At 35.0% G+C, this 18055-nt stretch overlaps 1 protein-coding gene across 1 annotated transcript; it reads right to left on the bottom strand.

The window, feature by feature from the left end:
• Positions 1-12816: 12816 nt before the first annotated feature.
• LOC118054029 (phenylalanine N-monooxygenase CYP79D16) lies at positions 12817-14757 on the bottom strand. The gene is made up of 2 exons (XM_035065460.2): positions 13754-14757; positions 12817-13520 (listed from the first exon to the last, which is right to left on the bottom strand). Exons 1-2 carry the CDS (start codon positions 14738-14740, stop codon positions 12891-12893), a joined length of 1617 nt encoding a protein of 538 aa, XP_034921351.1. The 5' UTR covers positions 14741-14757; the 3' UTR covers positions 12817-12890.
• Between the last annotated feature and the right edge of the window lie 3298 nt (positions 14758-18055).

Raw genomic sequence — 18055 nt, 5'->3', positions numbered from 1 at the left:
CGCAACAGAACTCATGAAAAACATTGTTCATACGAGCTGAAGTTCCGCAGCCACAATTTACATAATCAGATAGAAGTGGCGGACGGTGATAATGAAAGTTGTCCTGGAAAACATTGTTCCTTGTGGATCTTGCTGGTCCTCACGTATCTCCATTTCTTGACCAGATGTTGATGGTCCATGCATCTTTTAAAGCTGATCATGTATCATGCGCAGGTTCATCGTACCTACAAAGTTTTCATTAAAAATATATAAGCTCCTGAGTAATGGGAGGCCACCACACAAATTTTATGTTGCTATAGTAAAGAAAGCAAGGATATCAACCACGACCTATTTTTCGAAATATATATAGAACACAAAACAAGGCAAGCAAATGGAAATGATGCTGAGTATGAACTATATATCTTTGCCGTGAATTCAAGCTCAAAACCCTCCAACGGTTCAAAAAGAATGGTCCAGGCACTCCCTAGACTCGACGATCAAGGATCTTGGGCAGCATGCCTGAGTTCATTTTTTTGCCCTTAACGAGCTTCAACAACTCGCTTGAGCGCAATACTCTTTTAATAATTTTTTGAAACCTCCACATGGATTTTTTAATAATTTATACTGATTTAATATATATTATTTTGAGTGGAATACAACTAAAAAAATATTAATGTGATAAAATGACTCTCTAGCCCCTCATCTCCACAAAAGAACATGACTTATAAGCTATAAATGCCTTATGAATCCTTCAAGCTCTAGGTTCATAATCTCTTATTCTTAATATTTCTAGCATATGTATTTTTAGAGTCTATATCTCTAAAATATCATTGCACTTTATCTCTCTAAAAGATACTTACTTAAGCATCTAAGAGTCTCCAAATCTACAAAAGAGGACCTTTTGGAGGTACTAGCCAACTAGTCTTGGCCTACCAAACACCAGGTACAAGCTATCAGCCACTTTAACCAGGAAGAATGGATTAAATTGGTAGAACTAAGAGATTAACTGATTATCCAATACATGAGCCTTGATCCTAAGCTACTTAGATTTTTTGAGACTTCATCATTGATGTCGTTTGAGGGAAACTAAATAAAAAGTCAATTTATTCATGTTTCTTAAAAGCTATTTTCATGGCTGATAAAACCCAATCGCAGTGGTAATTGTGCCTATGTCTACACCCACAATGACACATGACAATTATGCCCTAAGGCAACACACATAATATTTATGGCAACTTGTACATGTCAAAAGGTGCCACCGGGATTTAGGGAGCTTTGATGATACATAAAAAATAAGTTCCACCTATTAGACAAGCTCCATCTACTGGAGAAGCTCCACCTACTAGAAACTCTTTAAGGGGTTGATATGAGATCTTCTTGGTGCAATAATACCACTCTCCAAGGGATTCATATGAGATCTTTCTATTGTAAAAACACCACTCTCCAAGGGATTAGTAATGTGTTTATCTAATGCAATGACACCACTCTCTAAGAGATTAACTTAGTCTTTCTAGTGCAATAACACTACTTTTTAAGGGATTAACTTAATTTTCATAGTGCAATAGCACCACCCTCATTGGGTTCCTCTTAGTCACTTAGAAATTTTCTAAGTATAGGCTTATTCTTCTATGGATTCCCTCTAGCCATTTAGAAATTTTCTAAGTATGAGTTCCACCCTTAATGCATTTCTCCATTGAGTTCCTCTAATGAGAGTTCCTTCAAAGAGAGTTTCTTAAGTGAGAGTTGCTGAAATGAGAGTTGAATTCTTCTAATGAGTTCAAAGATATGATTTTCTTTAATGGGAGTTGAGTTCCTCCAATGAGATTAGGTATGAGAGTTTCTCTAATGGGAGTTAAGTATCTCTAATGAGTTTAAAAATGAGAGTTCCTCTAATGGAAGCTGTTTTAATAAGAGTTAAGTTCCTAGAAAGGGAGTTCCTCTAATTGGAGTCCCTCTAATGAGTTCGGAAATGAAAGTTCCTTTAATAGGAGTTGACTTCCTCCAATGAGTTCATAAATGAGAGTTCCTCCAATGAGTTCAGAGATGAGAGATCCTTTAATGAGAGTTGAGTTCCTATAAAGAGAGTTCATCCAATGAATTCAGAGATGAGAGTTCCTCCAAAGAAAGTTCCTTGAGTGAGAGTTCCTCTAATAGGAGTTAAGTTCCTCTAATGAGTTTGAAGATGAGAGTTCGTTCAATGAGAGTTTAGTTCCTTCAATGAGTTCAGATATGAGAGCTCCTCTAGTTGAAGTTAAATTCTTCGAATGAGTTTGGAGTTAAGAGTTTTTTTAATGGGAGTTGAGTTTCCTACAGGGAATGAGAGTTGCCATGTAGTATTTTAGTCATTATAAACCCTAGCTGGTCTTAGATTTTTGGTAAAGGGACTGATTGCATAAAGAGAAGGTATAAACACACCCCCTAATACACCTTAATCAAGATAAGATGTATTGTTTATTTGTCTAATATAAACTAAGAAAAAGTTGTGTTTTCTAACTAATGATCTATTTAAGGTTTAAGAAAAATCCTTCTCTGTAAGGAGATCCATATCTTATCAAGTTAAAAATCTAACCGTTCAAATGCCAACATAAAAAAATAAAATAAATTATCTTTTTATTTAATATTAGGAATATGTCTTCCATATAAGTTCATAATCCCATATATTAAAAAAAATTAAAAAATCTTTTTTTTTGTTGTTGATATTTTTGAAATGTAGAACAAAATCCTTTGAAATTTTACAAACTTGTTATAAAATTAATCTATGCAATATTTTTTTTTATAAAAAAACATGTCAAAGTATTTTAGATTTTTTTTTTTAAAAAATGCTTAAATAACTTTAGGATTTTTAGCCATATGAAAGAAAAAAAATATATTTTATTTTATTTTTATTGTTTTAGATTTTTTTTGGCAAAAATCCATTTTTCTTTGTAATAAAAATTCCAAAAATAAGCTTAAGAGGTGTTTTCCAAACACACCTTTAAGCCCCAAAACCCTTTCATAAAAATTATGACAAACCAAACAGGGTATTAAACCCTGTGACTTGATTCCACCAAGTTGACTTGAAATTTTTGGTTTGATCATAAACTGAATGAAAAAATCTGGTTTGACTCGAAAACAATCCAAAAACAAAATTAAAAGAAACAAAATAGATTGAACACCCAAAAAATACAAAAAACTAAAAAATTCTTGAACAAAAGGATGAAAACACACAAAAAAGATGTAAAAACACCAAGAACTTCAATAACAACGAACATGAACCCAACAACATGGGTTCCAAAATAGACTAGATTTGGTTTAAACAAAAGCATATAAATGTTAGAAATTATGCAAGGATCAATAATCTAGCATCTATTCACATCGATTATCACTAAAACATCTCAATTTTTATCAAAATAGGCTTCAGTTGAAAACCAAAATTCTAGGATTAAAAACCTATAAAAACATGTTATTGATGCAAATAAACACTACTTTATCTATGTTGTAACCCATTTTTGGTCCCTGCATAAAAAAAAAAATACAAAAAAATAAAAAAAATATTATCAACAAATATAACAGTGAAAAAAAGAATGCAATAACGCTCAGAAAATAATCAAAAATTGGTTAAGGAGGTTTAAAAATACAAAAAATTAAAATTTGATAGTATTTTATTGACTGATGATAGACCTGTTGACAAAGAAAATTCAATTTGAGGAAGAAAAGTCCAAAATCAGATGTTTATGGACTCAATTAAATTTGATTGAAGGTTTAATTGAATTTATGGAGAGTTTGATTGCAAGAAAAATTGATTTTGGAGTTAATTTGGGCTTTAATGGGAAGAAATTAAAGTTCTGGGGTGAAATTATAATTTTTGAAAGTTAATTTGGTCAAATCAGGGGCTTAATTGCATAAATATTGAAGTTTTATGGCCAATTAGGGTTTTAATTGAAGAAATCCGAGGCCAAGTACCAAAAAAACAAAACACAAGCAAATTGAAGGCCTGATTTTGAATCTGACGCGTTTTTGGCACCAAAATCCATTTAATGAACTACGCATTTTGGGAAACGACGCTGTTTCATGCATTGTTCACAAAAAAAGAGAAAAGCTTGAAACGGTGCCGTAAAAACGGCACCCATGTCTTCTTCTTCCCCTAGACGCGCAAAGCAGGGGAAGAAGAACAAGATTTTTTCCTCTATTCCACCGCCAGCTCTCTCTTAAAAAGACACCGACAACCCACTTGCTTGCCACATGGTGGAAGAATAGAGGGGACGTACCCCTTGGGCGGTTTATGGAGGCAGCACAGTGGCCGCCCCAGCCACGTCTCTTTTCCCTGTTTTTGCCTATAAAAACAAGGGAGGGGGAAGAAAAAAGAGGAGGAGCTCGGGAGAGGGAACAAACCAAGAGAGAGATAGAGGACATAGAAAAAAAAAGAGAGAACAAAAAAAAAAAAGAAAGGGAGAAGATAGAAGAATAAAGAAGAAGAGAAAAAGAGAAAGAAACAGGGGAGAAGAAGAAGCATTATAGCCGCTGCCACCCTCAGCTCCCCAGCAGCATTGGCATCCACCACGAACCACTAGCAGCGCCACCACTCCAGGTAAACCCCCTGCCCTTTTATTTTGGCATTCACTTCTTCCCTCGCCATGCAAGACGTGCACAGTGCACGCCTGCAGGCGGGGAGAAGCTGGTTACTGTTCTCACATGCACAGTAACCAGCTAATGCGGGCTGGGCTCACATGTACAGTAACCAGCTTGTGGGCTCGAGTGAGCCCAGCCATGTAGTTGGGCCAGGTTCGGACTAGCCCATGTATTTGGGTATGATGCGGCCCATTTCAAGAGAAAAAAATCAAAATATTTCTTTTAGCATTTTATAATTTTTCCGCATAGTTTTTATGTCATTTTGATTAATATCAGACATTATTTTTGTGTCGTAAAAATACAAATTCGGTATTAAAGTACCTAGTTTTCGTCAAAACTTTCAAAAATACAAAAAATTTGAAATTAGAAAAAAAATGTATTTTTGCAAACGGACAAGTATCTCAAAGCTAAAAAATCATATTATGTTTTTCATACACCAAAAAATAACGTTTTAGCATGCATTTTGGTTTTAATAACCAGTTTATTAAAGTCAAGAGAACAGTGGCCAAAATTTCAAAAACAACAAAAATTTTATTTTGTTTTGTTTTAGTATCATGGATTACGAATTTATACGTAAAACGTATTCTTGATATTAAAAGGGTATTTTTTGTTGACAACATAGAACAATTAGGTTTACCCTATTAAGATAAGAAACTCCTTACAGAGGAGGGCTTTTCTTAAATCTTAGACAGACCAGACCAACAATTAGAAACCACAACCAAACCTTAGATTATATCAGACATTAAAACAATGCAGCTTACCTTAGGTAGGGCGTATTTGGGGTGCTAATACCTTCCCTTTACGTAACCAATCTCCGTACCCGATCTCTAAGATCAGTTAGGGTTCCTAGTGACCAGAATACTAGGTAGCAACTCCCATTCAAATTTTTCACTGATAGGAGACAAGAATTCCTTGTCTCTACACATTTACCAAAGATAGACCCTTATAATTTTCTCTTGAGGGTGGACGATTGGCCGCGACGCTGTACACGTGCGACAATCTACTAATCATGCATGAAGAAGGTGTCTGTGTAAAGAAATGGACCAAACACGGTCCATATCTAGAGACTAAGATAATGTTCTTTCTAAGAACACGAAAAACATGCTTAGAAAACACAAAAATTCTCCAGCTAAGGTAGTTTTTGCCAAATCCAGAAATGGGCATTTTTAGCTTTTAAAACATACTCCTTTTGTCCCAGCAAGTCACAATATCATACACAAATATGTTTGATCCAAAAACCTAATAAAAAAACATCAAAGCATCAAAATCAAACATGAGGTACCAAATCAAAAAAATTATCAACTTAAAAACAACCTATATATTCACGCAACAGGGATTCAAAATTGATTTTCTGAACCCATTTTGTGCATGAACATGACTAACAAATCCAGGGTAAACATCCTTACTTTAACATGCATAACTTCAAAAAAAAAAAAAACTAAAACAACATTGTATATCAAAAACAAACTTACACAACAACTTTAATGCATAAAAAAAAAATTCAACTTAACTTAATTAAATAAAAATCATAGCAATAAAAAGATGAATGCAACATCATTTCTTAAACATTCCAAACCTCTTTACTATACTTGTAAACACAACTATAAAACAAAAATAAAATAAAAAACACCTTAAGCAAGCCACAAGGGCATGCTTTTGGATTAAATAATATACCTAGAATAGCTTACTAAGCTTAAGAAACTTAAAAAACTTTGTGTTAGCCCCTCAAACCTTCACACTTAGCTTCTTCATCAATATTTTTTTTTCTTTCTTCCTTTTTTTTTTCCAGCCCTATTTTCTTGATCTTTAGGAGGGTTTTTATAGAGTTTTGGAAGGTCTTAAATTCATTTCTGACCCTTGATCTCGAGGGATGTATAGTAAACCATTGATAATAACCTATTGAGGAGCTACATGAAAACCAAATTATTTTTTGCATGATGGTTGCACTGTCAAGACTCATTGAGCTGCCCACTTTTGAGACCTTATCGGAGTTGAAGTTATCATCGCTTAAGACCACCTGAGTTTGGTAAAGGGGGTATACACCATTCATTTGGATCCAACTTTGCTTAATTTAAATGTTTGTAACTTTACATTCATGTGTTTGAAGTTGCTAACTCGATCCACCAAAGCTGTTAAAACAAAGATGCAAGTTGATGAATGACGTGTCATTTGCCTTTTTTTGATTAAGTTTGAACGACATGTCATTTAGGGTTCTTTATTCGGGATTTGAAAAAGTTCGATTGAGTCCCTACCATTTCAATTGCTTTTAATTATACTAGTAATTGCTTCCAGATTTTTTATTTCATACAATTTCACCCTTACCAAACTCAATTATCAGCTCCAAAGTTGATTGTTATTTTCATTTTAGTCCTTGGTTCTAAAGTTATGCATTTCGACCCTCAATTGACAAAAAAAATTTCAATTTTTTTAATTTGACCCGTAATTTGGTCAATTCCAGCCTTTTCATTCACACGCCTTTTTTAGTTTGGTGTTTAGTTTTGGATTTTTTCTTCTTCAATCAAGTCTTTAATTGCCCATTAAACTTCAATATTTATACAATTAAACTTCTGATTGAATCAAATTAACTCTTAAAAATTACAATTTGACCCCTAGACTCTAATTTCATCCAATTAAAGTCTAAATTGACTTTAAAAATTAATTTTCTTACAATTAAGTCCTCAATAAATTAAATTAAACCTTGAAAAATTCCAATTGAATCCTTAAACATCAAATTTAAATTTTCCTCCTTAAATTTAATCTTCCTTTGCCAATAGGGCCTTCATTAGTCGAAAATACATTATCAAATCTTGTAATCTTGTATATTTTGGTCTTCCTCAACCAATATTCAGCAATTTCCCGGGTGTTTATTCTGATATATTATTCTTACTGATATATATATATATATATATATATATATATATATATATATATATATATATTTGTGTGATTTTCTTTCAGTATTTTTTTTTTAATTTTTTTGCATTTTCTCTTTGGTTTTTTTTTTTTGATATTTTTGGTGTATGTGGGGCCTCCAACAAGGGTAAGAACAATATTCGATCAACGCTCTTAAATTATGTTCTTATTTTCACGGGGGGTTATAATTAAGCTCAAACTATCGCAATCCATTAAATTTTTTAATTAACTAGTGATGTGTCGTGAATGATTTGAAAATCGGCAACAATGATTCTAACGAAAATGGATGAAGGATGGGTCTGGTTGTGTTGTCTTGCTTTTGGTATTTAGGCTGGATTGTAGTGATTTAAGGTAAATAAGATGGAGGATAGACTAGAATGATACTTTGATAAGTCGATCTGGACGCCACAAAGATCAATCTAGGATTTCGACGCCACACTCTTTGTGATTGAAGAGTGATAAGTCAGGTATGGTTCTTCACAAAATGAATTTGGAAGAACAACTCTTAATTCTCTGAATTAAGTTTTCAAATTTTGGCCAAAAGTGTTTATTTCATATTCTGATACATATTTATCTTTGGAACATCCCTCCAAAGTTAGGTGAATTCAACATGACAGAAGTCAAGCCTAAAAACTAGACTTTTAATAAAGCAAGTAGACAAATTTAACTAACAGACGTTTTTTTTGACATTTCTAAAACATATGCAGACGAAATTTAAAACAGCCATAACTTTTGACACAAAGTCTAATGCAATCATGGTTGGACAATATAGAAAGATCACGTTCTGAACTTGAATTTTACCTATATAAATCTTCTTTTCACATGCATTGGATGACTTCAAATTCGGGTTCAAATCCATCTACTGTTCTGACTATAAACAACATCAGTTCCTTCACTTGCATTATCAATCCAAATACAAGTAGCCCAGCATGAAAAGAACCATTAAGGGCTTTTCCCATCTCCAAGTTCCAACTGTAGGCAAATAAGCACCCTTGAACCAATTTCAAACTGATTGCTAATTTTTAACTCCGACGCAGCTTCAATCATTGCAATTTGATTCGTCAAGGCCCGTTATAGTTGTTTCGCTCTCGCTCTTGTCATTGGACCATCTGAATCCTCTGGCACATTAGATTCAGCTTTACGAGATGGATTATAATTCCCATGATGCACATCATCAGCCCCGGGTTGAAAATGATTTGTCCTCAAATCAGAATCGTCATCATCATCCAAGTACGGAGATAAGTCTTTAACATTAAAAGTAGCTGATACATTGTAATCACCAGGAAGATCTACCTTATACGCATTGTCATTCACCTTTTCTATAATACGAAATGGACCGTCAGCTCTTGGCATCAACTTGGACTTACGTTTGCTTGGAAATCTACCCTTGCTAATATGAATCCAAACAAGATCTCCAGGTTCAAACCTGACCATCTTTCGCCCCTTGTTAGCTTGTTTAGCATACTTTGTTGTTTTCTCCTCAATATGTAGTCGAACCAGCTCATGTAGTTTCTTCATCAATTCTGCCTTTCTAATTCCATCCATAGATGTCCTCTCATCAATTGGAATATGAACAAGATCAATAGGAACACAAGGATTAAAGCCATACACAACCTCAAATGGTGAAAATTTTGTAGCCCCATGCATACTATGATTATATGCAAACTCCACAATTGGCAAACAAGTATCCCAACTCTTCAAATTCTTATGTATAACAGCTCGTAACAAAGAAGATAAAGTTCGGTTTACTACCCCAGTTTGTCCATCAGTTTGTGGATGACATGCCGTACTGAAAAGTAACTTTGTTCCAAGTTTCCTCCAAAGAGTCTTCCAAAAGTGGCTTAAGAACTTTGTATCACGATCATAGACAATGCTTTTAGGAATTCCATGCAAACGTACAATCTCTTGAAAGAACAAATCAGCAACATATACTGCATCGTCAGTTTTCGTACAAGGAATGAAATGGGACATTTTGGAGAATCGATCAACCACCACCATTATTGAATCCTTCCCACGTTGTGTTCTTGGTAATCCAAGTACGATTTGAAAATCGACTTTAGAAAACAATACAGCACCATGCAACTCATCAAGCAAATCATCAAGTCTGGATATAGGAAATCGATACTTAACTGTTATTTTGTTGATAGCACGGCTGTCCATGCACATCCTCATGGTACCATCTTTCTTCGGAACAAGCAAAGTAGGTACGGAACATGGACTAAGTGATTCTCGCACATAGCCCTTCTCTAAGAGCTCACCGACCTGCCTTTGAATCTCTTTCGCTTCCTCTGGATTACATCTGTATGCTGGTCTATTAGGAAGTGAAGCTCCCGGCACCAAATCAATTTGATGCTCAATACCATGAATAGGTGGTAATCCTTTAGGCAATTCATCTGGAAACACATCTTTAAATTCTTCAAGTAATTCCTTAATCTGTCTTGGTAAGTCCAATCCTTCTACTTGCAGTAGTTGCTTTGCCCAGACCATGAAAACAATCCCTGTTGTGGCTAATGCTTGTTTGATGTCTCCTTTTTTGGCTAACAACAGCCCCTTTCGTGATGTCACCTCCTTTTGTTGGCTTCGTAACTGATCCTCTCTAACTTGTTGAGAACTCAGTGGTAACAAGTTCACCTTCTTTCCATTCAGCATAAAAGAATAAGTGTTCTTCCGTCCATTGTAGGTCACATCATTATCAAACTGCCATGGACGACCCAACAACAAATGGCTAGCTGACATTGGTGCAACGTCACATAAAACCTCGTCGTGATAGGTTTTAATGGAAAAAGGTACACGAACTTGCTTTGTCACCCGAATCTCCCCATTCTCATTCAGCCATCGCAAACTATAGGGTCTGGGATGTGGAAGGGTATTTAAACCCAATTTCTCCACCAAGGTAGTTGACGCAACATTAGTGCAACTTCCATTATCAATGATCATCCCGCACACCTTATCTCGAATCTGACATCGAGTATGAAAGATGTTCTCGCGTTGCTCATCACTAACATCAATTTGTGCATTCAGAACCCGTTGAACAACCAACAAATCTCCCTTCACTGGTTCGAAATCCTCTTCTTGTTCAGCCACTTGTACCTCATCTTCGTCTTCAGTTTCAACCTCATCTCCACTGATCAGCTCTCCATGATCCCCATGCAAAATCATCACCCTTTTATTTGGACATTCCGAAGAAATATGCCCATGTCCCAAGCACTTGAAGCACTTGATGTCCCGAGACCTCCTAGGTTGTTGAGGTTCTGTCACCTTCTCCTTTCCCTTCAAAGAATCAGAACTGGTATTCCCCTTGCTAAACTCCACCTTCTCATCTCGTTTAGGTGTGCTCCATGTTCGTGTAGGCGTAGAAACAACCCTTGTCGCGCTTGACGTAGTTACACTAGTTCAGACACCTCCTCGTCTCTGCTGCCTCTCTACTCAGGTTGCAAGCTTTATAACTTCCTCAAGGAAGATGTACGGTTGTAACTCAACAACATTAGCTATATCCTTCCTCAACCCTCCAAGAAATCTAGCTATTGTTTGCTCTTGAGGTTCCATCAATTCACATCGAATCTGCAACAATTCAAACTCCTTCACATACTCTTCCACAGTCAAAGATCCCTGTCGCAAAGTTTGAAGTCTAATGTATAGCTCCTGTTTATAGTAATCACGAACAAATCTCTTCTTCATCACTCTTTTCATAGTTGCCCATGTTGCAATCTCCTCCTCTCCATCCCTTCTCCTCTGAATCTTTACGTTTTCCCACCATAAAAGAGCATAATCTGTAAACTCAAGTGCTGCCACCTTGCACCTCCTTTCTTCAGAATATTCATACCATTCAATGAGATCTTTCAACCTTCTGAATCCACTCCAAGTATTCCTCAGGTGAACTACTTCCTCTAAACGGTGGAATCTTAAGTTTGAGACCATTAGGAGGATTATAATTCTGCCTTCTTGGTCTGACCCTATCATCAGCCTCATCATCCCCATTTGGATCTTCGTCAGCTTCTATAATATCATTTCGTGGCACCCTAAGTGCTTGCCTCACTTGGGGTTGCAAATTATTTCTTTGCATCCTTTGCATAAGGGTATTCAACTGTTCACGAATTCCAGTCATCTCATCCCGAATCTCAGCATGAGATCGTTGTAAGCCCATGACCTGTGCCTGTTCCAAACTTAACCCTCTTGGCAAATCTTCTTTATCTCCAGCCATAGTTAAGTCTGTCAACCTCAATTCCAGCAAACCTTTCTTCTTCTTGTTGTTGTTTTTGGCTCCTGTCTTAGATCGCAACTGATGCTCTGATACCAGATGATGTGCCGTGAATGATTTGAAAATCGGCAACAATGATTCTAACGAAAATGGATGAAGGATGGGTCTGGTTGTGTTGTCTTGCTTTTGGTATTTAGGCTGGATTGTAGTGATTTAAGGTAAATAAGATGGAGGATAGACTAGAATGATACTTTGATAAGTCGATCTGGACGCCACAAAGATCAATCTAGGATTTCGACGCCACACTCTTTGTGATTGAAGAGTGATAAGTCAGGTATGGTTCTTCACAAAATGAATTTGGAAGAACAACTCTTAATTCTCTGAATTAAGTTTTCAAATCTTGGCCAAAAGTGTTTATTTCATATTCTGATACATATTTATCTTTGGAACATCCCTCCAAAGTTAGGTGAATTCAACATGACAGAAGTCAAGCCTAAAAACTAGACTTTTAATAAAGCAAGTAGACAAATTTAACTAACAGACGTTTTTTTTGACATTTCTAAAACATATGCAGATGAAATTTAAAACAGCCATAACTTTTGACACAAAAGTCTAATGCAATCATGGTTGGACAATATAGAAAGATCACGTTCTGAACTTGAATTTTACCTATATAAATCTTCTTTTCACATGCATTGGATGACTTCAAATTCGGGTTCAAATCCATCTACTGTTCTGACCGTAAACAACATCAGTTCCTTCAATTGCATTATCAATCCAAATACAAGTAGCCCAGCATGAAAAGAACCATTAAGGGCTTTTCCCATCTCCAAGTTCCAACTGTAGGCAAATAAGCACCCTTGAACCAATTTCAAACTGATTGCTAATTTTTAACTCCGACGCAGCTTCAATCATTGCAATTTGATTCGTCAAGGCCCGTTGTAGTTGTTTCGCTCTCGCTCTTGTCATTGGACCATCTGAATCCTCTGGCACATTAGATTCAGCTTTACGAGATGGATTATAATTCCCATGATGCACATCAACTAGTCAAATAAGAATCCTAAACACAAATCCTGTATGTTTATTTTCTCAACAATATAAAAGTTGCCAGAGTTTATTACATTAATTGCTAATGTTCTGGCACACCGTCAATTGATAATATTTTGCAGCATACACAGTCCTTGCACTCGCTTCAGTATCCGGGATACAGGTGTGGAGGCAAGCGTGGTTTTGCAAGTGCAAACAGTGGTTTTGCAAGAGCCATGCTGTCTTCTGCAATGGTAAGGTCGATGCTGGATTGGCGAGGTGGTAAACTCCAAGTAAACGCTTGAAGAAGTCTAGCAAATAGCATGGTAGTCATTGAAGTCCCAAGTGTCACGCCTATGCACCCACGTTTTCCGGTGGAAAACGAAATGAATCGCAGATTATTCTCAGTCAGCACCACCTTCTCCGTTTCATTGAGGTGGCGCTCTGGCTTGAACTTGAGCGGCTCATCCCACACTTTAGGGTTTCTGCCCAGTCCTAGACGGCTAAGCAGAACATAGGAACCTTTCGGGATGAAGTAGTTGGCAACTGTTGTGTCGGCGGCCGACACATGAGGAACGTTAAATGGTGCGACAGGGTGAAGCCTGAATGCTTCTCTAGCACATGCCTTCACGTAATTGAGATGCGCAAAGTCTGATTCTTGGACAAGTCTCTCCTTTCCAACCACTCTATCCAGTTCTTCTGTAGCCTTTTCAAGTATCTCAGGTTGGTTTAGCATCTCTGCGAATGCCCATTCACAAGCATTTGATGGATTGTCCACTGCTGCAACCATTATTTCCTGCAAGTGTCATCATGTTTGAAAATCATTACTATGATATACAGTAGTGAAACTTGATTATTACAGTATATATTTTTTTAAGGAAAGAGATGCAAACTTGAGACTTTCAAAGGAAAGGACACGAGTGCCAGTTAAGCTATAACTAGCTCATCACTGGTCTAATTAATTAACATTAAAGACATAAATATGTGTTTCCATGTGGAATTCAAAATTTAAATGCATATAAAACTTACTGTAATTTGAGCTTTTATCTCATCTTTTGACAACAGGGGATTGCCATTAGGATCTTTCAGGGTAATTAAAATATCAAGCAAGTCCTCCGTATCCTTCTTTGCACCATCCTTCCATTGTTGAACCCTCTCATGGATTATGGGATCATGGTATTTATTGACGATCCTATGATTCTCCATCGCCACCTTCTCATGCCCATCTAAGTCAAGCCCTATCAAAGATGGCAAAAAATCCGAGATGCAAAATGCATATATATGATTGAGGCTACTGAAAAGGGCATCCACATACTCCTCTTCCTCAAAACCAGGTCCACCATCTTTCATTCCCTTCCCAAAAAACCTCTTATTGAACAGCATCTTCCTAGTGACATTTGCACAATAGTGCTGGGCAGCAGTTCTTAAATTCACAATGCCACCTTGATGCACAGACTTCTTGCACTGGTTATACACGTAATGAACAAGGTGATCAGCTTCTTCAACTCTTTTGCTATAAAGCCACTGATGTTTTTTTGGAGAAAGTACATGCGTCATAAGAACTTTCTTCATTTTATTCCATTGGTCTCCAGAGGGAGATAAAGCTGTTGTTAAGTACCCTCTCGAGATGAGATCTGTGGTCATGGTATGAGGTCTAGATGCAAAGGTATTATCTTGTGCTTTTAAGAATTCACAAGCAATATCAGGACAAATGACAGGAATCACATGAACATTTCCTAAACGGATACAAGCTATTTCAGTGTTCATTTCTTTCATGAGATTGTGTATCCATCGATACACTGGCTTGTTTCGGAGCATGGTAGGGAGGCATCCAACAATAGGCCATGGTTTTGGACCGGGAGGCAATGGGTGTTTCTTGACATTCTTATGGGATTGGATGAAGTAAAACAGTATGATTGCTAAGACAAGAAGTGAAGCTGGGGAGCTTGATAGGGTTGTGAAGGAAGTTGCAGCAAGATATTCCATGATCGATGGATCTACTAATGTTCTTGACATGCATGGTGTTCCTTGTGTGGCTTTATATAACAAAAGATTTTCAAAAGGGAGGGTCATGATAAACACCAGATTGCCCCCACACACTATAAATGTGTTATTAATCTATAATGTTTTGTTCTCTACTTGTCTTTGAAAAGGGAGAGTCCTGATCAACTATGCCATCTACATGTCCTTATCTATTGCTTCTATTGAAGTTACGTTTATACTACGAGGAGGTTTAATATCCCTCGTTTTGAAAATTCTCTTAGGATTATGCAATACACAACTCGAGATAAATATGGTAAAATAAGAAATAACACATATTAAAATTTATATGATTTATTTAAATTTAGTTACGTTCACACAAGCTTTAAAAAATTGTATTATGTAATGGGAGGATTATAATCATATTTTTTTATTAATAAAAAAATTGAAAATCTAAGTGAAATTTCCATGTAGTCTCTCAAATATATTCGATAATTTTATGAATTTCTATAAAATAGTAACAGAGTTGCACAAATACTTCTTTCAAGCGAAGAATTGTATGACATGCATGGTATCAGAGTAGTCCGATATTATATAGGATTAGTTTTAATTATTATTTTGTATTTATTCCATTTACAATAATTTTTTTAAAAAATTTAGGATTAAAAATATTATCACTTAGAAATAATAGTGTTGAATTTTAGTTGTTTAATTTAATAAGTTTTTGCATTATTTTGTTGAATTTTAGTATAAAAAAAATCAATATATATAATTAAAATCGAAGTCGGTTACTTTTTTTTTATCAAATGAAAATCAACTAAAATTATTGTTTGTGTTTGAATGTTTAACAACCATTTATATGATCAAATACCCGTCCAATTTATTAGCCTAGTAATTGATAAAGATGAACTCCTTTTTTGGCCATTTATTGCACGCAAAATCACTTGTTGATTGACGAGAAATAGATCCTCCTTGTCTCATGTGTATCAGACATGGAAATAATTAAAACCAGTTGAATAGTTTTGTTGTTGAAAACGTTTGCCCCTTTTGTACGTCTATAACCAGTGGTCACACCGACTCCATTAATTCTTGGCCACACAGATGCATGTTTCATCTTTTCCTGCTGATCAATATTTATCACGGGCTAATTGCATTTTAAAATATTTTTTTTATTTAAATTTATATTAAAATAATATATATTTTTTATTTTTTTTAAAATTATTTTTAATATCAGCGCATTAAAATATTTAAAAACACAAAAAAATATTAATTTAAAAATATAAAAATTAATTTTTTAAAAAACACTTTTAAAATATTACAATAAAAAACAATTAGGGCAGAGGGTGGTGTGGTGATTGTTTTTCTTTTAATATATAATTAAATACAAAAATATACCATAAAAATAGGTTTTTCTTGCTTTTTTGTGTGGATCCCACTATATACAAAAAAGTTACTCTTTTTAGAGATGGTTTGTTTCTTTGTTTTAAAAATATTTTTAAAAAAATTTAAATTTTTTTTATTTTTTTTATTAACTTCAAATTAATATGTTTTTAGTATTTTCAAATCATTTTGATGTGCTAATGTCAAAATAATTTTTAAAAAATAAAAAAATATTATTAGCATGTTTTTTAACATGAAATGTTATTTAAAAACCATCCGTAACCACACAATCTCTAACCACGTGATAGCAGTTAGATCTCGTGTTGTTGTTTGCTGTTATTAATATTTTTTTTAAAAGAGAGAGGTTAAAAGCATGTTATTCATCACCTTTAAAAAGAAAAAAAAAATAACCACACAAGGCCTAGGCACGTTTGTGTTTGCTTTAGGCATGTGCAACTAGGCTTTTCTGTTTTTGACCATATGTGTTTTTTTAGTTTTTTTGATTTTTTTTCAAAAAACTTAAAAAAATTTAATGAAAATAACAAAAAATTTCAGTCACATGTAAACAGGTTTAATAATAAAGTAAAAAAAATTCATATGTCCCCTATAATATTATTTTACATTAACCAAAAAAAGATTCACCATCAGGGGAGCGCAAGAAGTAACCTCTTTGTGTATATATATGGGATGTTTTAAACTTATGAACTCTAGCGTGAAGAATTTAAAACAATGCGGGTTATATATACAAAACTAGGTTTATGTTAATCACCATGCACCACAAGAATTCACAATTTTATCGACGGAAATATTCCGTCAGTATGTGATTGATAGCACGTCGGTAAATTATTTACCGACGGAATACTTCCGTCGGCTTACCTTTCGTCGGTGATTCCACATTATGTCGTTAAATCGGTCAGAAAAACAAAAAAACCATTTACCGACGGTTTTACAGACGGAATTTGCGCGCAAAAAAAAAAAAGTTTCCCGCTTCAAAAATACCGATGGATTTTTATTTCGTCGGTCATATCACAAGTCACCGATAGTTACTTTCCATCGGTAACTTAGTCGGTGAATTATTGAAATACCAACAAAACTTACCGTCGGTAAAGTCGTCAGTAAATTATAATACCGACGGTAAATCTGTTGGTGAGTCATGAAAACACCGATCGAATTTATCCGTCTGGAAATTTGTCGGTGATGGTCGCGGCTACTGTCTTATGCCGACAGATTTATTTCGTTGGTAAATTCCTTTATAATTGTCTTTTTTTAATTTTTTTTAATAATTATTTAGAGTACATAATATAAAATGATATAAATTAATGGTAATAAAAACCAATATGCAAATAAAATTTATATTAAGCATAAAAAAAAAATAAAAGATAAATAATATTCATTACAAAATGAAATGTTTCAAAAAAACATTAAATGAAATTTTAAATGTAAATAATATTTATTAAAAATTAATATAAAGGAGGAGGAGGAGGAGGCTGGCTGTTATGCGGCCAAAAAGGATTGGGTGCAATGTTCAAGACCATTTGACGAAGCTCTTCATAGGCCGCTCTTTGTTGTTCAGAATCTGCTCTTTGTTGTTCAAAATCTGCTCTTTGAGTTGTGTGTATGCCTCTGATAGGTGGTCACACTTTTGCTGCAAGGCCACGAACTCCTTAGATTGGGAGCTTGATACTGATTGAGAGCTTCCGACGGTTGAAGCAGTACGGGTCGTCTGCAAGTTGTCGGTCGTAGTGGAGAGCCCGTAAACCCGATTCTTATCGGGTTCACCTGACGATCCAGCCTCCATCCACAAATCCGAATCGAATTCCGGATGGTCGAAGGATCGTCCCCGTATGTCTTCCTCAACCGATTATTATAGGTCTCCTGAAAATAAAAAAAGTAATCATCATATTCAATTCAATAAACATAATAATAACTTACAAAATAAAATAATTGAACAAACATACCACAAAATGTTGA

Source organism: Populus alba, chromosome 13, assembly GCF_005239225.2.
Source record: "Populus alba chromosome 13, ASM523922v2, whole genome shotgun sequence".
Taxonomy (NCBI): domain Eukaryota; kingdom Viridiplantae; phylum Streptophyta; class Magnoliopsida; order Malpighiales; family Salicaceae; genus Populus; species Populus alba.
This window is presented reverse-complemented; position numbering and strand designations above follow the sequence as displayed.

Excerpts from the sequence above, each read along its gene's own strand:
- LOC118054029 (XM_035065460.2), bottom strand. The coding sequence starts at position 14,740 with ATGTCAAGAACATTAGTAGATCCATCGATCATGGAATATCTTGCTGCA. Across the intron at positions 13,521-13,753 it reads AGATAAAAGCTCAAATTACA|GAAATAATGGTTGCAGCAGT; the intron begins GTAAGTTTTATA and ends TGACACTTGCAG.